Source organism: Schizosaccharomyces octosporus (assembly GCF_000150505.1).
Source record: "Schizosaccharomyces octosporus yFS286 unplaced genomic scaffold supercont6.3, whole genome shotgun sequence".
Taxonomy (NCBI): Eukaryota; Fungi; Ascomycota; class Schizosaccharomycetes; order Schizosaccharomycetales; family Schizosaccharomycetaceae; genus Schizosaccharomyces; species Schizosaccharomyces octosporus.
Genome location: NW_013185621.1, coordinates 474,865 through 490,961, shown reverse-complemented (window position 1 = coordinate 490,961; position 16,097 = coordinate 474,865). Strand labels below are relative to the sequence as shown.

Below are 16,097 nucleotides of genomic sequence, written 5' to 3'. Positions count from 1 at the left end.
CTATAACAATTTAAGGAAGCCTTAAGTATCGCTAAAACGTCTTATATTAATAAGACGAAGCCTAGAAAACTCTATAATATGAATTTGGCGTCACACCATTACCGTAGTTGCGTAAACGGACTTTCAAATGGTCCGGAACCTGTCTTTTGCAATTACCCCAATTTCATATTTGTTGAGATATTTGAATTGAAACGCGTTCAGTTGTCAATAAAAGCCTTTATAATTGTTTTCTTTCCTAAAGAATCGGTTACGAACGGTTCAATTAATAAATTTGCCCCATATTCGAGGATTTTCTGGAACATTTCTCCAGAGTTTCAGTTCTTAGGGTTGTTTTATCACCAAACCTATTTTGTTGTTTCAATAGGTGCTGCGGAGTGTAGATGTGATTGAATTGTACTCTTTTTGGAATATTTGAGTGCTGTTGCATCCGTTTCGGCAAAATACGTTTTTGCATTTTAAGTGGCCGCTACAACGTCTGTCAAAATATTACAAAGTGCTGTACGTGGATAGTTTACACGTTACAAAAAAGATAGAATTACTTTTCCTTAGTGAACCCAGTGCACCTGCATTTCTCTTTGGATCTATAATCTGATAATTATCAAGTGAGTCTATTTTGTTTGTCCACTTCCCAGGTTTTTTTTACGTCTAAAAGGAGATAAGTTCTGTTACAGTTTCTTTTACTTCTTTTCTTTTTTCTTTTTGTTTTTTATTTAACATTTTCTTCCATTTCGTTGCATCGTTTTAGACTTCTAATTTTGTGTTGCATTCTTCTCTTTTATACCGCTCTAGATCTTCCTTCTATATCATATTCACTCAAATCCAAGACTCTCCTTCAATTGTTTATTATTAATTGCCTATCTAATTTTGCTTACGATCTTTCGTCATGACTACTAATACAGAAAGTTTGCCTGTTTTGTACTCCTCGCTGTATACCAAGGAGGAGTTTCCCAGTTCTGTCGCCGCCATTTCTGATCAAAACGCGCCTATGGCGATGAACATGTCAAAAAAGCGAGGACCCATTGCTGATAAAGCAAGTCTTGAACGATCATCGTCTGATGAAAACCAGTCTCTTCAAGATTTAGATGATGATTTGTTAGAAGAAAAACCCAAAAAATATGGCCGAAAGTCTGGTGAGAATGAACCCCAATCGAAAAGAAAGGCTCAGAATCGCGCTGCACAACGTGCGTTTCGCAAAAGAAAGGAAGATCATCTTAGGACTTTAGAATCACAAGTGGTCACTCTTCAACAGCTCAACTCAACCACGAACATAGAGAATGAAGAATTGAAAAAGAGGGTTCAGAGATTAGAAGAGGAACTTGCGGCAATGAGAAAAGGTCCTTTTACTTTTGAAATGAGTATGCCACATCGTGATCCTGCTTATCTCTCTACCCCTAACAACGTTTATGCTCCTCCCGCTGGCGATCAGTATGACAGTGTCCCATATGATGTAACATTGGCACACAACGATTCAAATTCCTCTTCAAATCAGGATTCGACATCAGCAAACAGTAATCAATATGGAGTTCCTGGTTTGGTAGAATCTAATAGTTCAATGCGAGGCACCTTATCTCCGGAAACTCCAATTTCTGTCGATTCTCCTCAACAGCAGCTGCAGAGGCCTGACCATAAACGGGATTCTCTTTCTCTGTCACCATACCAAGATGATTTTTTCGTTCATCGCAATGCTTCTATGGATGGAAAGCAATTTTGTCAAAAGTTGTCTTCAGCATGCGGTTCCATTGCTTGTTCTATGTTAACTAGAAATACGCCTCACCGTGCAAGCGTCGATATTCTTGGCGATGTGGGTCAAAAAGACGATTCCGTGAATTATATTGAATCTTCAACCGAACCGAAAGGTTTTGATACAGAGAAACCACCCTTGAAGCCGTTCTCCAAATCTTGGTATCCTGATGAAACATTGAAACAGGAGGCACCGAAATCTATGGCGGGACTAACTGGTACTGATTTACCTGATTATGACGCTATTTTTGAACCGAATCCCAACATTATTAATACTGGAAATTATGAAGGAGGTGACGCTGTGTCTGATTTATTCTCTACTTGGAGAGAACCTACTGAAAATTTGGATAAAGATTATTTCAACGACGATGGTGATACCGATAACATGTTTCGAACGTACTTTAGGGATGTTGACGAGGACCAAAACGATGATTTCTCAATTTTTGGTATTGGTGATAATGCGCCTAGTTCTTTGAATTTCTTCAATGAACAAAAGGAATTCGCCAATGAAGGGGATTATAAGAAGGATGTTTCAGTCGAATTGCCGAGTGTGCATCCTGAATATAGTAACGCTGATTTATCTAATCTTCATCCTTTAGCCTCTAATGAAAGCAAGATCGAGGGTAAACAGCCGAGTAAATATACTGTACAGGATCCTCAAGCCAAGGCTGATGATGAAGTTATTCCATTCAAAGAACAGAAATTCATAAAGTGTCCCGAAATATGGTCGAAGATAATGAGCCATCCAAACTTTTCACAAATCGACATTGACGACTTATGTTCCAAGCTCAAGCAAAAGGCAAAATGCTCGGCTTCTGGTGTTGTTCTCGATCAGCAAGAGTTGGATCAAACATTAAAGAAGCTTTAAGGGTTTTATCGGTGAAGAAGGTTGGATTTTAGGATTTTTTTAAGGTGTTGTAAGACAGGAGGCGGATTACATTTGTTACTATTTTGATATCCTTGAGGAAAGGTATCTGCGGTAGAGTCATACATATATACACTCCCTTTTGTTCTGTTTGATAATTTATAGTATGTATTAATGTTAACCATACAATGGATGCGTATCTGCTTTTATTAAATTTGCCTAATTCTTAATAATAATGGCTACCCTGGTGGGCCTTTTTGAATCTTTTTTTTTATATATATTTTTTTGTAACGAAAGGGAAAGCCCAAACTTTTAAATCAATTAATGAAAGGTTTGAAGTGAAGTAGTTCAAGAAGGGGGATAATAACAATTGAGGATTCAAGTAATTCTTTAGTATAGACAAATTAAGGGCGAAAAGATATTTTGAAATAATGAACAATATACTAACGTACAAAATATTAATATCATTATGTTTTCTACGAGACGAAAATCAGCAACTACTGCAGCGAGTTACATAAATCGTCAGCGTAACTACGGCAAAATATAAGTATGATTTGAACTTCTCATGCCAATTCACAAACGCAATGGCTTCTTCCATAAACGCTGTCGAAGATCAATTGAGTAAAACATTAGAGTCCCTTCAAACAGAAGAAAAATCAAGTAGCCTGCAAGAGAAAATCGATGAAATCATCAGCAGCTACAATGAAAAGGAGAATCGGAAAGGTTGGTACTAATTTCTTTTCTTCAATTAGACCAAATTAACTTAATTAATTAGTAAATTTACGATTTAAGGCCATTGGAAGAACTCCTTTGCTTCGTAAAAACGTATTTGCAATAAATGCAAGTCATCGCTTTGACAAGGTTATTCGATTTTTAAAGAAAGAACTTGGCTTTAAACCAGATTCTTCCTTGGTGAGTTCCCTATTAATGAGAACGGTGTCTAACTACTGGGGATCTAGTTACTCTATGTGAACTACTGTTTTGCTCCCGCTCCCGATGAAATTATTGGCAATTTATATGACAACTTTAGTGTTGACGGTTATCTTCTCATTTATTATTGTGTGAATGTAGCTTTTGGCTGATTTCACTACTCTAAGTTTATTCTCTCATTCTTTCAGTACAACAATTATGTATTCTTATCTTATATTACTTGAATGAATATTATGTAACAAACCTAATGAACTAAACTCTTGTAGTGAAAAGAACCCGAGTTTTATATGCGAATTAAAACATAGGTTATCGATAATTATTCAATAAAGTGAAATAGATATCTTTAGAAAACTTTTCATATTTACGCCGAAAAAAATTACATTCTAGCCAAAAAACCGTAAATTCGTATATCTTTCTCTCTTTTGGTATTCAGGACGGTACTGCTTTTGAAGAATCATTCTTTTCTTCACCATTTGAATTGTCTTCAGCTTCCTTCTTCACTGATTTCTTTGAAGATTCAATATCCAAGTCGGCATCTAGACCAGCGGCAGCTGTAAGTGTGTCCATCGCTGATGGTGCTTTTGAAGAATTCCTTGTGGTCCTTCGGCTTGTTCCCTGTGGTTTAGCGCCGCTATTAGAACGCAGTGATCTCTTAGGAGCTTCTGCCTTTGGTTTTTTTTCTTCTTCTTCTTCTTCTTCCTCCTCTTCTCCGACTGTTGCATCAGGTGAGGCTTCTTCTTCTCCTTCTGTATTGTCATCATCTTGTGCCTGTTTCTTCCCACGATTTTTCTTTTTAGATGCGACTGAATCATCCAAAGTGGTTTGTCGTCCAGAACTCTTAGTGCCACTATTTTTACGAGTATATTTCCGCTTCGTAGCTTGATCTGACTTTGTTGTGAAGAGATCAGGGTGCTCCCGAACAACACTTAATAAATACTCTCCTCGGCGTACTAAATGTACAGCGCTCGGAACATTTCTCAAGTCTTTTTCATTTTTAGCTTCTTCTAAAAATATTTTGTTCTGCAGTCCTAAATCAGGATCCATCTTGATTGCTTGCCAAGATCCAAATCCATGACGGTCAATACCAGCAAGCAACATAGAATCTTCCTTTATACCCCATGTACAGTTCCAGCTATGGACGCTCCGGATAGGATAACCAATGCGTTGCTTCAAGGGGTCTAAACCTTTATATGCTCGATGCAAATAAGTCAAATCTTTCACTCTCTGAGTGATTGTTTCAGCATTAATATGCTTTACCCCTCGATACTCAATCAAAATTGCTTTACGAGGCTGCTTACTTTTAATGTCCTCCGCTTCGACTTGTTCAACAGCCTTCTCACAAGACTTCACGATGTCAGAGGATACTTGCAGAATTCGTTTGGGATCAGTAGCCTCTAATTCCGCCTCTCTCACAATGTCAGTGAATCTTTCTTCGACAAGACCAAACTTTATCATAGCACGATAGAGTTGACGGACCTCCTTCTCACGAATTGCCTCTTCTCGACGTTGTTGACGTTTCGTGATGGACTTGGTAGTTCGTTTCGACGCCCGAGAAGTTTGCTCTTCTTCGGCCTCTCGCATCTCTTCTTCTTTACGTTCGCGCTCCTCTTCTTCGGCTCTTCGAGCTGCTAACACTCGTTCTTCTTCTTCAATTCTCTCCAAGTCTTCTTCAGGTATAATGTCATCCCACTTGAAATCATCGGCTTTATAGTCGGTAACTTCAAATTGCTTTAAAAACTCTTCACCTCCCATACTAGCTCCGCCAACATCGTTGGACGAATCATGATCCTCGGCATGGCTTAGGATATCATCCAGATTCATATTTTCTAGCTTTTTTTGGTTTTCATTCGCTTTAAACATGTTTGATGCACCAAACTTCAAAATAGCGCTAAGTTCTTCAGCAGTATATTTATCGCTTTTAGAGGTTTTCGGTTTCTCTGTGACACCTAAAGAAATAATTGCATATTCCAAAATCATTTTCCTTCTAGCACGCTCCAAAATATCTTCTTCAACTGTGTCTCTAGACAAAAAGCGATATACATTCACATGATTTTTCTGTCCGATTCTATGAGCACGTGCCATGGCTTGAAGATCTGCTTGAGGGTTCCAATCGGAATCAAAAATGATTACAGTATCTGCAGTATTTAAATTAATACCTAGACCACCAGCTCTAGTACTCAACAGAAAAACAAAATCAGGACTATCAGGCGCGTTAAAGTGATCAATTGATACTCTTCGTACAGAAGCAGGGATGGTTCCATCAAGACGCTGGTAATTATAACCCCGAAGAGACATGTATTCGCCTAAGATGTTCAACATTTTAACCATTTGACTAAATATAAGAACACGATGGCCATCTCGCTTAAGTCTTTGTAATAATTTATCCAACAAAACCATTTTTCCACTATTCATAATAACACCGCGAAGGGTATCTTCTCTTGTCATTTTTCGGCCACTCAACCATTTCTCTTCCGTTCCTGGAAATAAATAAGGATGATTGGAAGTTTTTTTTAATTCAACCACGATATTTAATAGAGATAACTGGTTCTTTCCATCAGTACTACCGACAAGAGCACGATAGTTTTTGGTTAAAATATTTCTGTACCACTGAGTTTGCATGTCTGATAATTCGACCCGCAAAATACGTTCCGATTTTGAAGGCAGCGACTTTTCAACATCTTTTTTTAATCGTCGTAAGATAAACGGTTGCAGTCTTTGTTGAAGATCACGAATATCACGTTCCTGTTCTTCGTTCGGCTGATCAAAGTTAAGTTCTTCTTTGATATAAAATTTACCAGGCATTAGGAAATTAACCAAGGACGCCAGCTCCTTTAAATTATTTTGCAACGGGGTACCAGTAATTAAGAGTCTATTGGAAGTTTTAAATTGGGAAAGAGTCTCATAAAGTGAAGATCCGCTATTTTTTAGACGATGTGCCTCATCGATTGCAAGATATTGCCATCGAAAATTGTTGAGCTCATTTTTATCTTTTAAGATGTACTCATAAGTTGTCAGAAGGACGTTAAATTTAAGCTTCCGATTATTGGAAGACATAAAAAATTCGTACTCTCGAATATTTGACCGAGATTCTGTATTTCCAGTGTAGCAAATACAGTTCAAATCTGGAGCCCAATTTGTCAAAGTTTCTTGCCAAGCCGGTATTGTAGAGAGCGGAACAACGATCAAAAAAGGTCCATGTTGTCTTAAGGAATGAACTAAATAGGAAATGAAACAAACCGCTTGGACAGTTTTACCCAGACCCATTTCATCAGCCAAAATACCGTTTTCATTTCTATGCCATAAATAAGCCATCCAATTAATACCTGTCAATTGGAAATCTCTAATTTCTCCTCCTTTAATGTAAGAGGGTTGTTTCTCTAATTTGCGGTAAGGAGGCCTTGAGTTATAAAACACACCTTTATTTGGTAAGTATGGACTGTTTTCCCTTTGAAGAAATTGAAATACTTCATTAGGAGCCATACTGTAAATTAGATTTCCGTCTTCCCAAGTGCAATTATCGTAAGGCAATTGTCTCCATTTGACAAAGTACTCTGTTTTACCCTCTTCATTGGGTTCGGAGGCTACGATCCGTTCTACGATCTTGTATTCCTCGTACACCATATTCTTTCGCTCGCGGTCAATGTCAAGAGCCTCCAAATCCTCGTACGTGGTTGATGGATCCTCCCGAATTTCTCGGTCGTAAATAATGTTTTGTTTTATATAATTATCAACTTTCTTATAGCCACGGACAAAAGTAGCAGATTCATAATCTTCCCATGTATTATGCAGGTGAGATAACTCTTGCCATTTTATAAGATACTGATAACTTTTCTTGGGATCATCATCTTCAGCATCTTCTCGCTTACGATGATTCAAAACAAAATCAATGGCAGGCTCGTATTCTTCTTCAGCTTCTTCTTCCATTTCTTCATCTTCTTCGTTACTCAAATCACCGTAGAGGTTCTGCTCATTATAGTTTACTCCGCCCTTTGAGGATCGAGCAGACGTCCGAACTTCAGTAGGGACGTAACTCGTCTTATGTTGTCGGTCATAAGCATCAGCTTCATCTTCACTTTCTTCAGGTGACTTCCTTCGGACAGGTGCAGCCCTGCTTCTCCTCTTCTTAGAACTGGGAATCTCTTGCTCGTCAAAATCAAAGAAAGACTGTTCTGGATAAACAGAGCGTTTTACACGTCCCGAACGTCTAGTACCATCTATCTTAAGTTCATCAAAGCCGGTAGAGTCTTCGACGTGAGGTGTTGACAAGGCTGAAGATACTACGGTGCTGTTGGCTGTACTGGTGACATTTTCTGAATCAGGATAAGAGGCTAAAGAAGTCTGAGAGGGATATGAAGATGAATTGCCTAAATAATTGGGGCCTTCATTAGAAAGGACAGGCAATTCTATGGAAGGTTGCATATGAGGTTGCACTACATCCGCGGCTTGCGCCTTTATTAAATCATTGGACTCTTCAGTACCATTGACCTGGTTAAAGCTCATGATTTCCCTTGCAACTAGCGTCTGGCAAGTCTGATATAGGGATGTCTAGAAGACTAACTACTCCTCTTGTAAATTTCAATTTCAATGTCTTATTAGATCTCAGACGGCTTTCGTTTTTTCTTCTTACTAAGATACACCAAGAAAACCAGAGGAAACCTCGGTGTAAGCTAGTTTCAGCAGTGGTATGTTGTTTGCTTGTATTTGTTGCGCTGTTGGCAGAATCCCACAAGTATGAGAAAAACGCCTTACCAGCAATTCAGGTCATTTTCGCATGTTTAGGGGTTGAAATTGCTTCAAAATAAATTTAGAGATGAAACATGGCTATTTATGACTTTTACGTTTGGATTTTCCTTTGGCCTTTGTCTACCTTTACAAACTCGTGAATTGACTAAGTAATTAACTTTATGAAGTATTTTTTCTTTTTCTTTTCTTTTTTTTTAGTATTTTAGGATTGTAGGTTTATTCTTCCTTGAATAATGGTTGTTTTACATTGTACATTTCCTAGTACTATGCATAAGAACGACTTGTTTTGTCATGTATTTATAGATTTCTAATTTAATATTGAAACACACATTTACGATTTTTCTCATTGATATGTCTGAATCTTTTAGTGAACCCAAAGTAAACATGATCTCTCAAATGAACACTATGTTGTATCAATTTAATTAGTAATCATAGCGAGATTCACAGGATAATCATAATCGTCAAGTAACTAAATATGCATACGAAATTTTATTTTCGTTTCTGGTACCTGAAAAATTCAATGTAAACAAATACGCGAAACAAGTTTATAGCTGCCAAAAGATGGTGAGAACTATCATAGCAAAAGTCCTAATGAAATCGACATTAATCGATCTTACCATTCAACCGATATGTTGATTTTACTTTTCATCCCAAATCCCAGTCGACGTATGAGCAACATTGGCAAAAATCTCTAGTCTTGCTGATATTGATCGTAGCAGATGAAGTAAAATCAACTCTTAGCTCTGGATTGATTTATCTGGCTGATTCCAGACAGTAGACGACAAAAAGACTCGAATCTCAAAGGTTTTCAAAGGATTATTCCAATCTAGAGTTGTTGCTTCTAGTTCATACTGATAAAAAAATAAAAGTATTATTTGGTTTAAATAATTCCTCTTCTTTTTGTAGGATCGCCATATCTTCAATAATAAATCCATAAATTTTCTAGTTTCTCATCGTAAATTATCGTCGAAAGACTGTTGCGTTCTGTTTTGTTTATACATTATATGTTTACAGGCCGTTTCTGACGATCTCTTTTCCTTCTGAGAGACTTCTCAGTTAGAGGGTCTTGAATTTGTCGAAAACACATAACCATCACATACCCCATACTACTCACAACATCGGGAGATTCCCCTAAATGTCGATTCTTGGAAGTAATTCATAAAATTACAATAAAACGAATAATATCGTTTTTTTCTTGGTAAATAATATGAAGCAAGATGAGCAGCTCCCCATCGATGATGAGTCAAATAAAAGAAGTTTGCGATCCACTATGGATTTGAAAAGCCATGAACAGGTTTCTAATGGTCCCATTAAAATTCAAGTTTCTTCAAATAATGTTGACGATAATATTGATTTTAATCCAGCAATTGCCGCATTGAGAAAAGCAAAACGAATAGTCATCGTCACCGGTATGTTATTTTTCGTCTGCTTGATTTAGCATTTATAATGCAAATCATATATATTTTTTCAGACTTATTCTAATATTTGATACAGGCGCTGGTATTTCATGTGGAGCAGGAATTCCCGATTTTCGGTCCTCTGATGGACTCTTTTCTTCACTCCGGTCAGAATATAAGTTAAATTGTTCTGGAAAAGAATTGTTTGATGGCGCGGTATATCGTGATTTGAAAAGTGTAAATATCTTCCATGAAATGATCAAAAAGCTTCATGAACTTTCAGATAATGCTGTCCCCACAGACTTTCATTATTTTTTGTCAAAACTAGCCAAAGATTCCAAACTTCTTCGTTTATATACTCAGAATATAGATTTTCTCGAAACACGGCTTGAAGGTTTGCAGACATGCACTCCTTTGCCTCAATCAGCACCTTGGCCTACGTCTATACCACTCCATGGGACATTAGAAGTCGCACGGTGTACGAGATGCCCCTTCGTTCGACCCTTCCATCCTGATTTATTTGAGAAAGATGGTCTTACAGCTTGTCCTGAATGCAGAACTCAAAATGAAGTCCGTCGTATAGCTGGAAAACGACTGATTATGGAAGGATGTTTACGTCCACGAATTGTTCTCTACAACGAAGGGCATCCAGATTCAGAAGCGATTGGAGCTGTTTGTTCGCAAGACTTGAAATCAAGGCCCGATTGTTTAATTGTTGCGGGCACCTCCTGCAAAATTCCCGGTGTTAAAAGAATTATAAAGGAAATGAGCAATAGCGTACACCGTCAAAAAGGTTCAGTAATTTGGCTAAATCATGATGCTCCTACAAAGGAATTTGCCAACTTGTGCGATATAATTATTGAGGGAGACTGTCAGACTGCTATTCGTATAATGAAACCCTCTTTGGAAGCTTCAAGGTGGAAACCAAAGGTTCACTCGACTACAACTTCAGTTGCCAAAAAACGGACTTCAGGACAAGCAAAACTTACTGCTACCACGAAGATCACGAAAACCGAATCTCCTGCAAAAAAGGTAAAAAAAGAAAGATCTCCATTGGAATCAATAAACAAAGTGATGAAGCCTGTCGAAATGCTGGAAAGGGGCGTGAAACCTGAGGTGGAATACTCTGACTTTTCTAAGCGCTCTTAAACCGTATATCCTAGCGGCTCGATCTACATTGTATTCTATTAGCACTGTATCTCATAATCCTTTTTTTTCTGACTTTTATCCACCCCTTTTCCTATTCTTATACCTTTTGTTTTAGTTGTTGGTTGGCCTGAACAATGCTTCTAGTAAGGTTTCGGACCCTTTTCGAAATCCAAACAGGCTAATCAACTCATGGAAGCGATATTTAATATTTTTTGTAAGTAATGAAATAGACTCCGCGCTCTTTTGGGGTACTTTTTTTGGTTTAAATAATATATTATACTCCGTCTTGGCGAATCCAAACTCGTCAAAGCAGATATTCTGCTGTAACGAAATTTTGTATAATCTATTTTGAACGTGTAACTCAGAAGTAGAGGTTAGATCGACTCTCGCTATACCATCAAATTCGTTCATGAAATGCATCCAATCGTTTGCACGAACTGCATGATAGTATCCAAACATTGACACTGCTCTTAGTGCTGCCACTATGTCTCTTGCATTTATGCTCTTCTCTATTACGTTCTGGAGCTCGTTTCTTGCAAACGATGCTACTCTAATAAAGAACTCAAGGACAGCATAATCGGTAGTACGAACTTCGATGTTCATGTGGAAATCGAGAGATGGAAAAAATTCAGAAACTCCCTCAAATTCGTGAAAGCACTGAGTGTCGCTTACGTCTACAGAGTGATGAGCAAGAATCCGCAGCCCTGAAAAAGGTACGCGGACTGGACGGTTGATATTAGGTAAAGCAGAAGGAATATAAATAGAGTTATCATTCTCCTTACTAGACTGTTTATCATCAGCCTGCGGGACTTCAAAAAATAACCCAAGAAGCTCCTTGAGCATCTCGTGCTCTTGTTTTTCTACATTTGGGTTCGAAGCATGCTTATGAACTCGTTCGACATCTTGTTCCAACAAAGAAATCTGGTTATATAATTGATTCCTTCTTTCTAGAAGCTCCTTCTTCTCCCAGGCAGGGGGTTCTGATGAGTTTTTCTCATCGTTCGGTGTATCTTCAACGTTCCCAGACTTCCTGTTTGTGGTTTCAACAGTGCGTTTAGGATTTTCAACAGTTTTATTAATTGAAGTATCTTCTTCGCTGCTACTGTTGTCCTCTTGAGAAATTTGGCTGAATCGACGACTTGTCATACTGGCCTCTTAGTAGCATGTGACGAAAATTATTAAATGTAAAATGTATTAATGCAACAAAGGATATCCATGAAATTTATCTTTATTAGTACAAGAAAGACTAGTACCTACCGTATTCAATCTTTTTAGGTACATTAGTTCAACCTACCGAGCATACAGCAGTCTGTAACACATCAATAAAAATCACCAATTCTTGTTTAAATAGTTTAAATCTGGTTATACATCACTTCTGAAGTGTTCAAATATCGAAAGTAATAAAAGTTTATTATTTTCTTTAATTTCAAATGGAGAAATTCACCCGTTGGCGAGGTAAGCATTGAATGACTGATTCATCAATTTAAATATAATATTTGTTTGTACATTGAGGATCATGAGTCTCTTTTGCTATAAAATTTTGTTGGAACCGTGAATTTGCATATCTTCATATTCCTAAACTAGCTAACTCAATTTCTTTAGATGCTGGCACAGGCATTGCACCTTTCCATCCGATTTATGCAGAAAAACCTTCGATTACTAGTTTCAAATGGCTGATAATATTACCAGTAGCTTTAGTCCGTATCCCTCTATGTGTCATTACCAGCATATTTTATTTTGTTATATGGTCCGGAATTCTAAAACGCCTACTCAGTTTCCAACAAGCTATTTCTGGATTCTTTGAACGCTCGCTTTCAAGAATTGTACTATTCTCCTTGGGCTGTTTCCGACTTTCCTACACACTAGTTGGGTATGTCGCCAAATTTCAATGAATAAAAGCTAATTTACTAGAACATTTGTCCAAGGGGATAGTCTACAGGCTGGGGATATTGTTGCTGTCAATAGTACGAGCCCTGTAGATGTCCTAACCGTTTCGTCTTTGTTTGATTGTATATTCGTTCAAGCGAATAGTAAGTCGTCAAATGTTCTTCCAGTTTCTTCCATCACTGCTTTCTTTTCGCATTTTTCTAGAGTAAACTTAATGCTTCCTCCTCCTGCGAGGGATCTTCGACCACTGTCTGAAATTTGCAAAGATGCTACCAAAAATGGCAAGGTTGTAATTGTATTCCCAGAGGTACGATACTTCTTTTTAATTCACATATTTATGATGAAATGATAATAACTATTTTATTTATTTAGGGTTCCACTACCAATGGCAGAGGATTATGTCAACTAACCAAATGCCTCGAATCCGCTGGAAGCACTGATCGAATTTTCTGTTTATATCTTCGCTATCTACCAGCGGCGATTACTCTTTCAGTCCCATCCGTGTTGACATTTATCAGTTCCATTTTACTTACCACTTCTTTTGAAGTTCGTGCTCGAATGTCAGCGGAGCCTGAAATTCCTAGAAATTGTAACAACGTAAACGACAATGTTTTAGACAAGCTCTGTAGACTTGGTCGTACACGAGCTACAAATCTTAATTTGACTGAAAAACAAATTTATTTAGAGGCCACCTCTAAGAAATATGATTAACGAATACTATTTCTCTTTTCTCTTCTACATGTCACGCCACCAGTATATTATTACTACGGAACTGGCTTACTTTATTCTACCGTCTTATTCCTTCTATATGGACTAATATTCATGTGTGATAGTATGTAATAAATAAAATAAGTGCGTTCATCATTAAAATCGTTAGTAGTGGTAAGCATATGATCTTTCTTCTTACAACCAATAATAAGGCATTACCAAACTTCTTTGACAAACTTGTAATTTATGGGACTTTGCCAATACTTTAATTGACGAACTGCTTCTTCTTTTGTACAGCCGCTATATTTCATGGTAACGTCGATGATAGCCTTTTCAATTTCAACGGCAAAGGCTTTTCCGGAACCACAAAGATATATACGACCATTTTTATGATTAATGACATCCCAGATAACTTTTCCATGTCTGCGAACTGCATCTTGAACATATTCACGTCTTCCATTTCTCGACTCAACTACTAATTTCTTCGCACGACACTTCGGATTGGTGTGATGACCAGGTATAGTATTCCATTCGCCGTGGTAGAGTTCATCCAGTGTTTGATCGCGACACCCCTGGATAATCCAAACCTTTCCTGTACAAGCTGCGTTTGCAAGACGTCTTTGAACGAAGCCACGGAACGGAGCAATGCCTACACCCGCACCTATCAGGCACATTGGTCCGTCATTGTGGAATTCCTTCGCAAATGGATTTTGCTGGACACCACGAAACATCGGTAATGTGAACTTTTTAGTATTCAAAGTGCCATTTTGCTCAGACTTTATAAATTCCAAAGCCATATTTTCTAGAAATCCAGAACAGACGCCAGTACGCATCTGTCCATCCGGACCTGCAAATTCTTGTACCGTGAACGCCATTTCCAAGACTCCTTTACCAAGGTCAGGATCATTGGATATAGAGTACCATCTAGGCATTAATTGAGGAAGTAAGGAAATAACTTCATCTATGGATGGACGTGAATTTGGAAAGGCCTCTAAAACATCTGAAATGGAAACATTTTCAGAACAAATATTTTGAGAACAGTTCGAAAGTCCAAGGAGAATATGATGCTCAATCGGATTCTTAGAATGTTTTGCTAAAAGGCGATAAAAATCTTTGGACGGCGGCCTCGAAAGAAAATCTGAACACCATTTAAGAACGTGATATATGGAAATTTCTAATGAGCGAGGTTTTTCTTCTCCCCATATAGTGGGCCATCGTCCACCGGAAGTATGAAGGGTTTTGGGATCATACAATTCGTTTAAAGGGACATTTAGCAGATGGGCTAAACGAAATATTTCATTATCTGGGTTAGGAGGCATAACACCAAAGGATCCTCCAATCTTCCAATCACTGCCTTCTTTCAAAGGGTATTTTGAGATATCTAGTGTGACATTATATGTACGTTTTATAGCGCCAGGATTGGTTAAAGTGCGAACATTTAATATAGGAGCAGCAAAAACATGAAACGGGGGATGAGGCTGAACAAACGAAGGTGGGTGGGGTGTTGTTGGACTGTCGGAAAGAAGAGGATCAAGAGAAGCAAAATTAACGGTTGAAGGAGTAAAGGAAACCTTTTTTTTAGGGGCGGTATTTTGAGTAGAAAAACATTCATCATAATTTAATTCATCAAGCTTGATATGAAGATGCTGAAAGGCAGGATTCCTCAATAACGTCTGCAGTTGCTCGTTCACTGAGAAAAAAGAGGGTAGTAAATTGGACGCGGAAAGAGATGACCCTGAAAGGCATTTTCCTTGAGATAAATGATATGAAATGTGACCCAAAAATCGTTTTGCTGTAGAGTACCTTCGCCGATTAGAATATTGGCGACAGGCTCCTACGCTGGTCTTTAATGAATAGTTTTCATTTACCGGAACCAGCAATAGGCCTCGCATAAATTTCGAACATGTTATATTTCCACAATGATTTTTTAAGAGTGACTGACATACTCCAGAAGAAGTCTGAACATATCCTCGGAACATTTTTCCCAACCCAAAAGAAAATCAAATCCCAAAAAACAAACGTCGTCAGAAAATCGATAAATACTAGGTTAACACAAGAAAAGAAATATCTTGGATTTGAAATAACAGCGGCTTAGATAGTTTTCGCGATTAAAAAAGGAACATGCCTTTTTGGTAAAAAAGATATTATAGTCACTTTCGTCAAACCACAAATTACTATCAACTAATATAGTTGAAAACGACTTTTCTTTTTAGAAAATAGACTTAGAAAGACACAATGCTGTATCTTCTTCTAAAAATTTGCGGGTGTATTGTTTAAGGCAGAAACAGAATCTGATAAAGCATTATCTGATTCTTAATTCGTCAGTGTTGTGTGTTAAGTCTCTTTATATTGAACAGCGAAATGGACGATGGTTTCGTAAAGTGCACAGACGCGACAAGTACAACGTAATAAAATAAACGATACATTTATACAATTGTTAAGAGAAATCCTATTTGATGTTTACTTTTAATAACATGCTGCTAGAAGCGTAGTATATGAATTTAGCAGTGCGAGGCAGTGATTATTCTCGAGATGAACGAGATATTACAAAAGATCTCCAAGCGAACTTGCTCGTAAAAGGCTTAATTGTGTTATTTACAGCTTATACGTTTAAGCGGTATCTCCCTTTTTCAATAACTTGTTTCTGATGGAATTACAACTACAACATTCTTCAATAT

General features: G+C 37.6%; 7 protein-coding genes across 7 annotated transcripts; 4 read left to right on the top strand and 3 right to left on the bottom strand.

Moving 5' to 3' along the window:
• Window positions 1–88: 88 nt before the first annotated feature.
• Window positions 89–3,098, top strand: SOCG_04339 (transcription factor Pap1/Caf3). The gene has a single exon (XM_013165181.1). The coding sequence runs from the start codon at window positions 884–886 to the stop codon at window positions 2,606–2,608; it is 1,725 nt and encodes a 574-aa protein (XP_013020635.1). The 5' UTR covers window positions 89–883; the 3' UTR covers window positions 2,609–3,098.
• SOCG_04340 (autophagy associated ubiquitin-like modifier Atg12) lies at window positions 3,068–3,782 on the top strand. Its single transcript, XM_013165182.1, has 3 exons — window positions 3,068–3,328; window positions 3,381–3,517; window positions 3,565–3,782. Exons 1-3 carry the CDS (start codon window positions 3,190–3,192, stop codon window positions 3,685–3,687), a joined length of 399 nt encoding a protein of 132 aa, XP_013020636.1. The 5' UTR covers window positions 3,068–3,189; the 3' UTR covers window positions 3,688–3,782.
• SOCG_04341 (ATP-dependent DNA helicase Hrp1) lies at window positions 3,718–8,218 on the bottom strand. Its single transcript, XM_013165183.1, has one exon. It carries the CDS (start codon window positions 8,033–8,035, stop codon window positions 3,965–3,967), a length of 4,071 nt encoding a protein of 1,356 aa, XP_013020637.1. The 5' UTR covers window positions 8,036–8,218; the 3' UTR covers window positions 3,718–3,964.
• A 236-nt stretch (window positions 8,219–8,454) lies between these two features.
• On the bottom strand, window positions 8,455–12,154 carry SOCG_04343 (Sim4 and Mal2 associated protein 2). The gene has a single exon (XM_013165185.1). The coding sequence runs from the start codon at window positions 11,968–11,970 to the stop codon at window positions 10,936–10,938; it is 1,035 nt and encodes a 344-aa protein (XP_013020639.1). The 5' UTR covers window positions 11,971–12,154; the 3' UTR covers window positions 8,455–10,935.
• On the top strand, window positions 9,314–11,108 carry SOCG_04342 (Sir2 family histone deacetylase Hst4). The gene is made up of 2 exons (XM_013165184.1): window positions 9,314–9,687; window positions 9,773–11,108. The coding sequence occupies exons 1-2, from the start codon at window positions 9,486–9,488 to the stop codon at window positions 10,822–10,824; spliced, it is 1,254 nt and encodes a 417-aa protein (XP_013020638.1). The 5' UTR covers window positions 9,314–9,485; the 3' UTR covers window positions 10,825–11,108.
• SOCG_04344 (acyltransferase) lies at window positions 12,005–13,581 on the top strand. Its single transcript, XM_013165186.1, has 4 exons — window positions 12,005–12,279; window positions 12,427–12,694; window positions 12,736–13,018; window positions 13,084–13,581. The coding sequence occupies exons 1-4, from the start codon at window positions 12,255–12,257 to the stop codon at window positions 13,420–13,422; spliced, it is 915 nt and encodes a 304-aa protein (XP_013020640.1). The 5' UTR covers window positions 12,005–12,254; the 3' UTR covers window positions 13,423–13,581.
• On the bottom strand, window positions 13,439–15,758 carry SOCG_04345 (FAD binding protein). The gene has a single exon (XM_013165187.1). It carries the CDS (start codon window positions 15,396–15,398, stop codon window positions 13,635–13,637), a length of 1,764 nt encoding a protein of 587 aa, XP_013020641.1. The 5' UTR covers window positions 15,399–15,758; the 3' UTR covers window positions 13,439–13,634.
• Window positions 15,759–16,097: the final 339 nt, after the last annotated feature.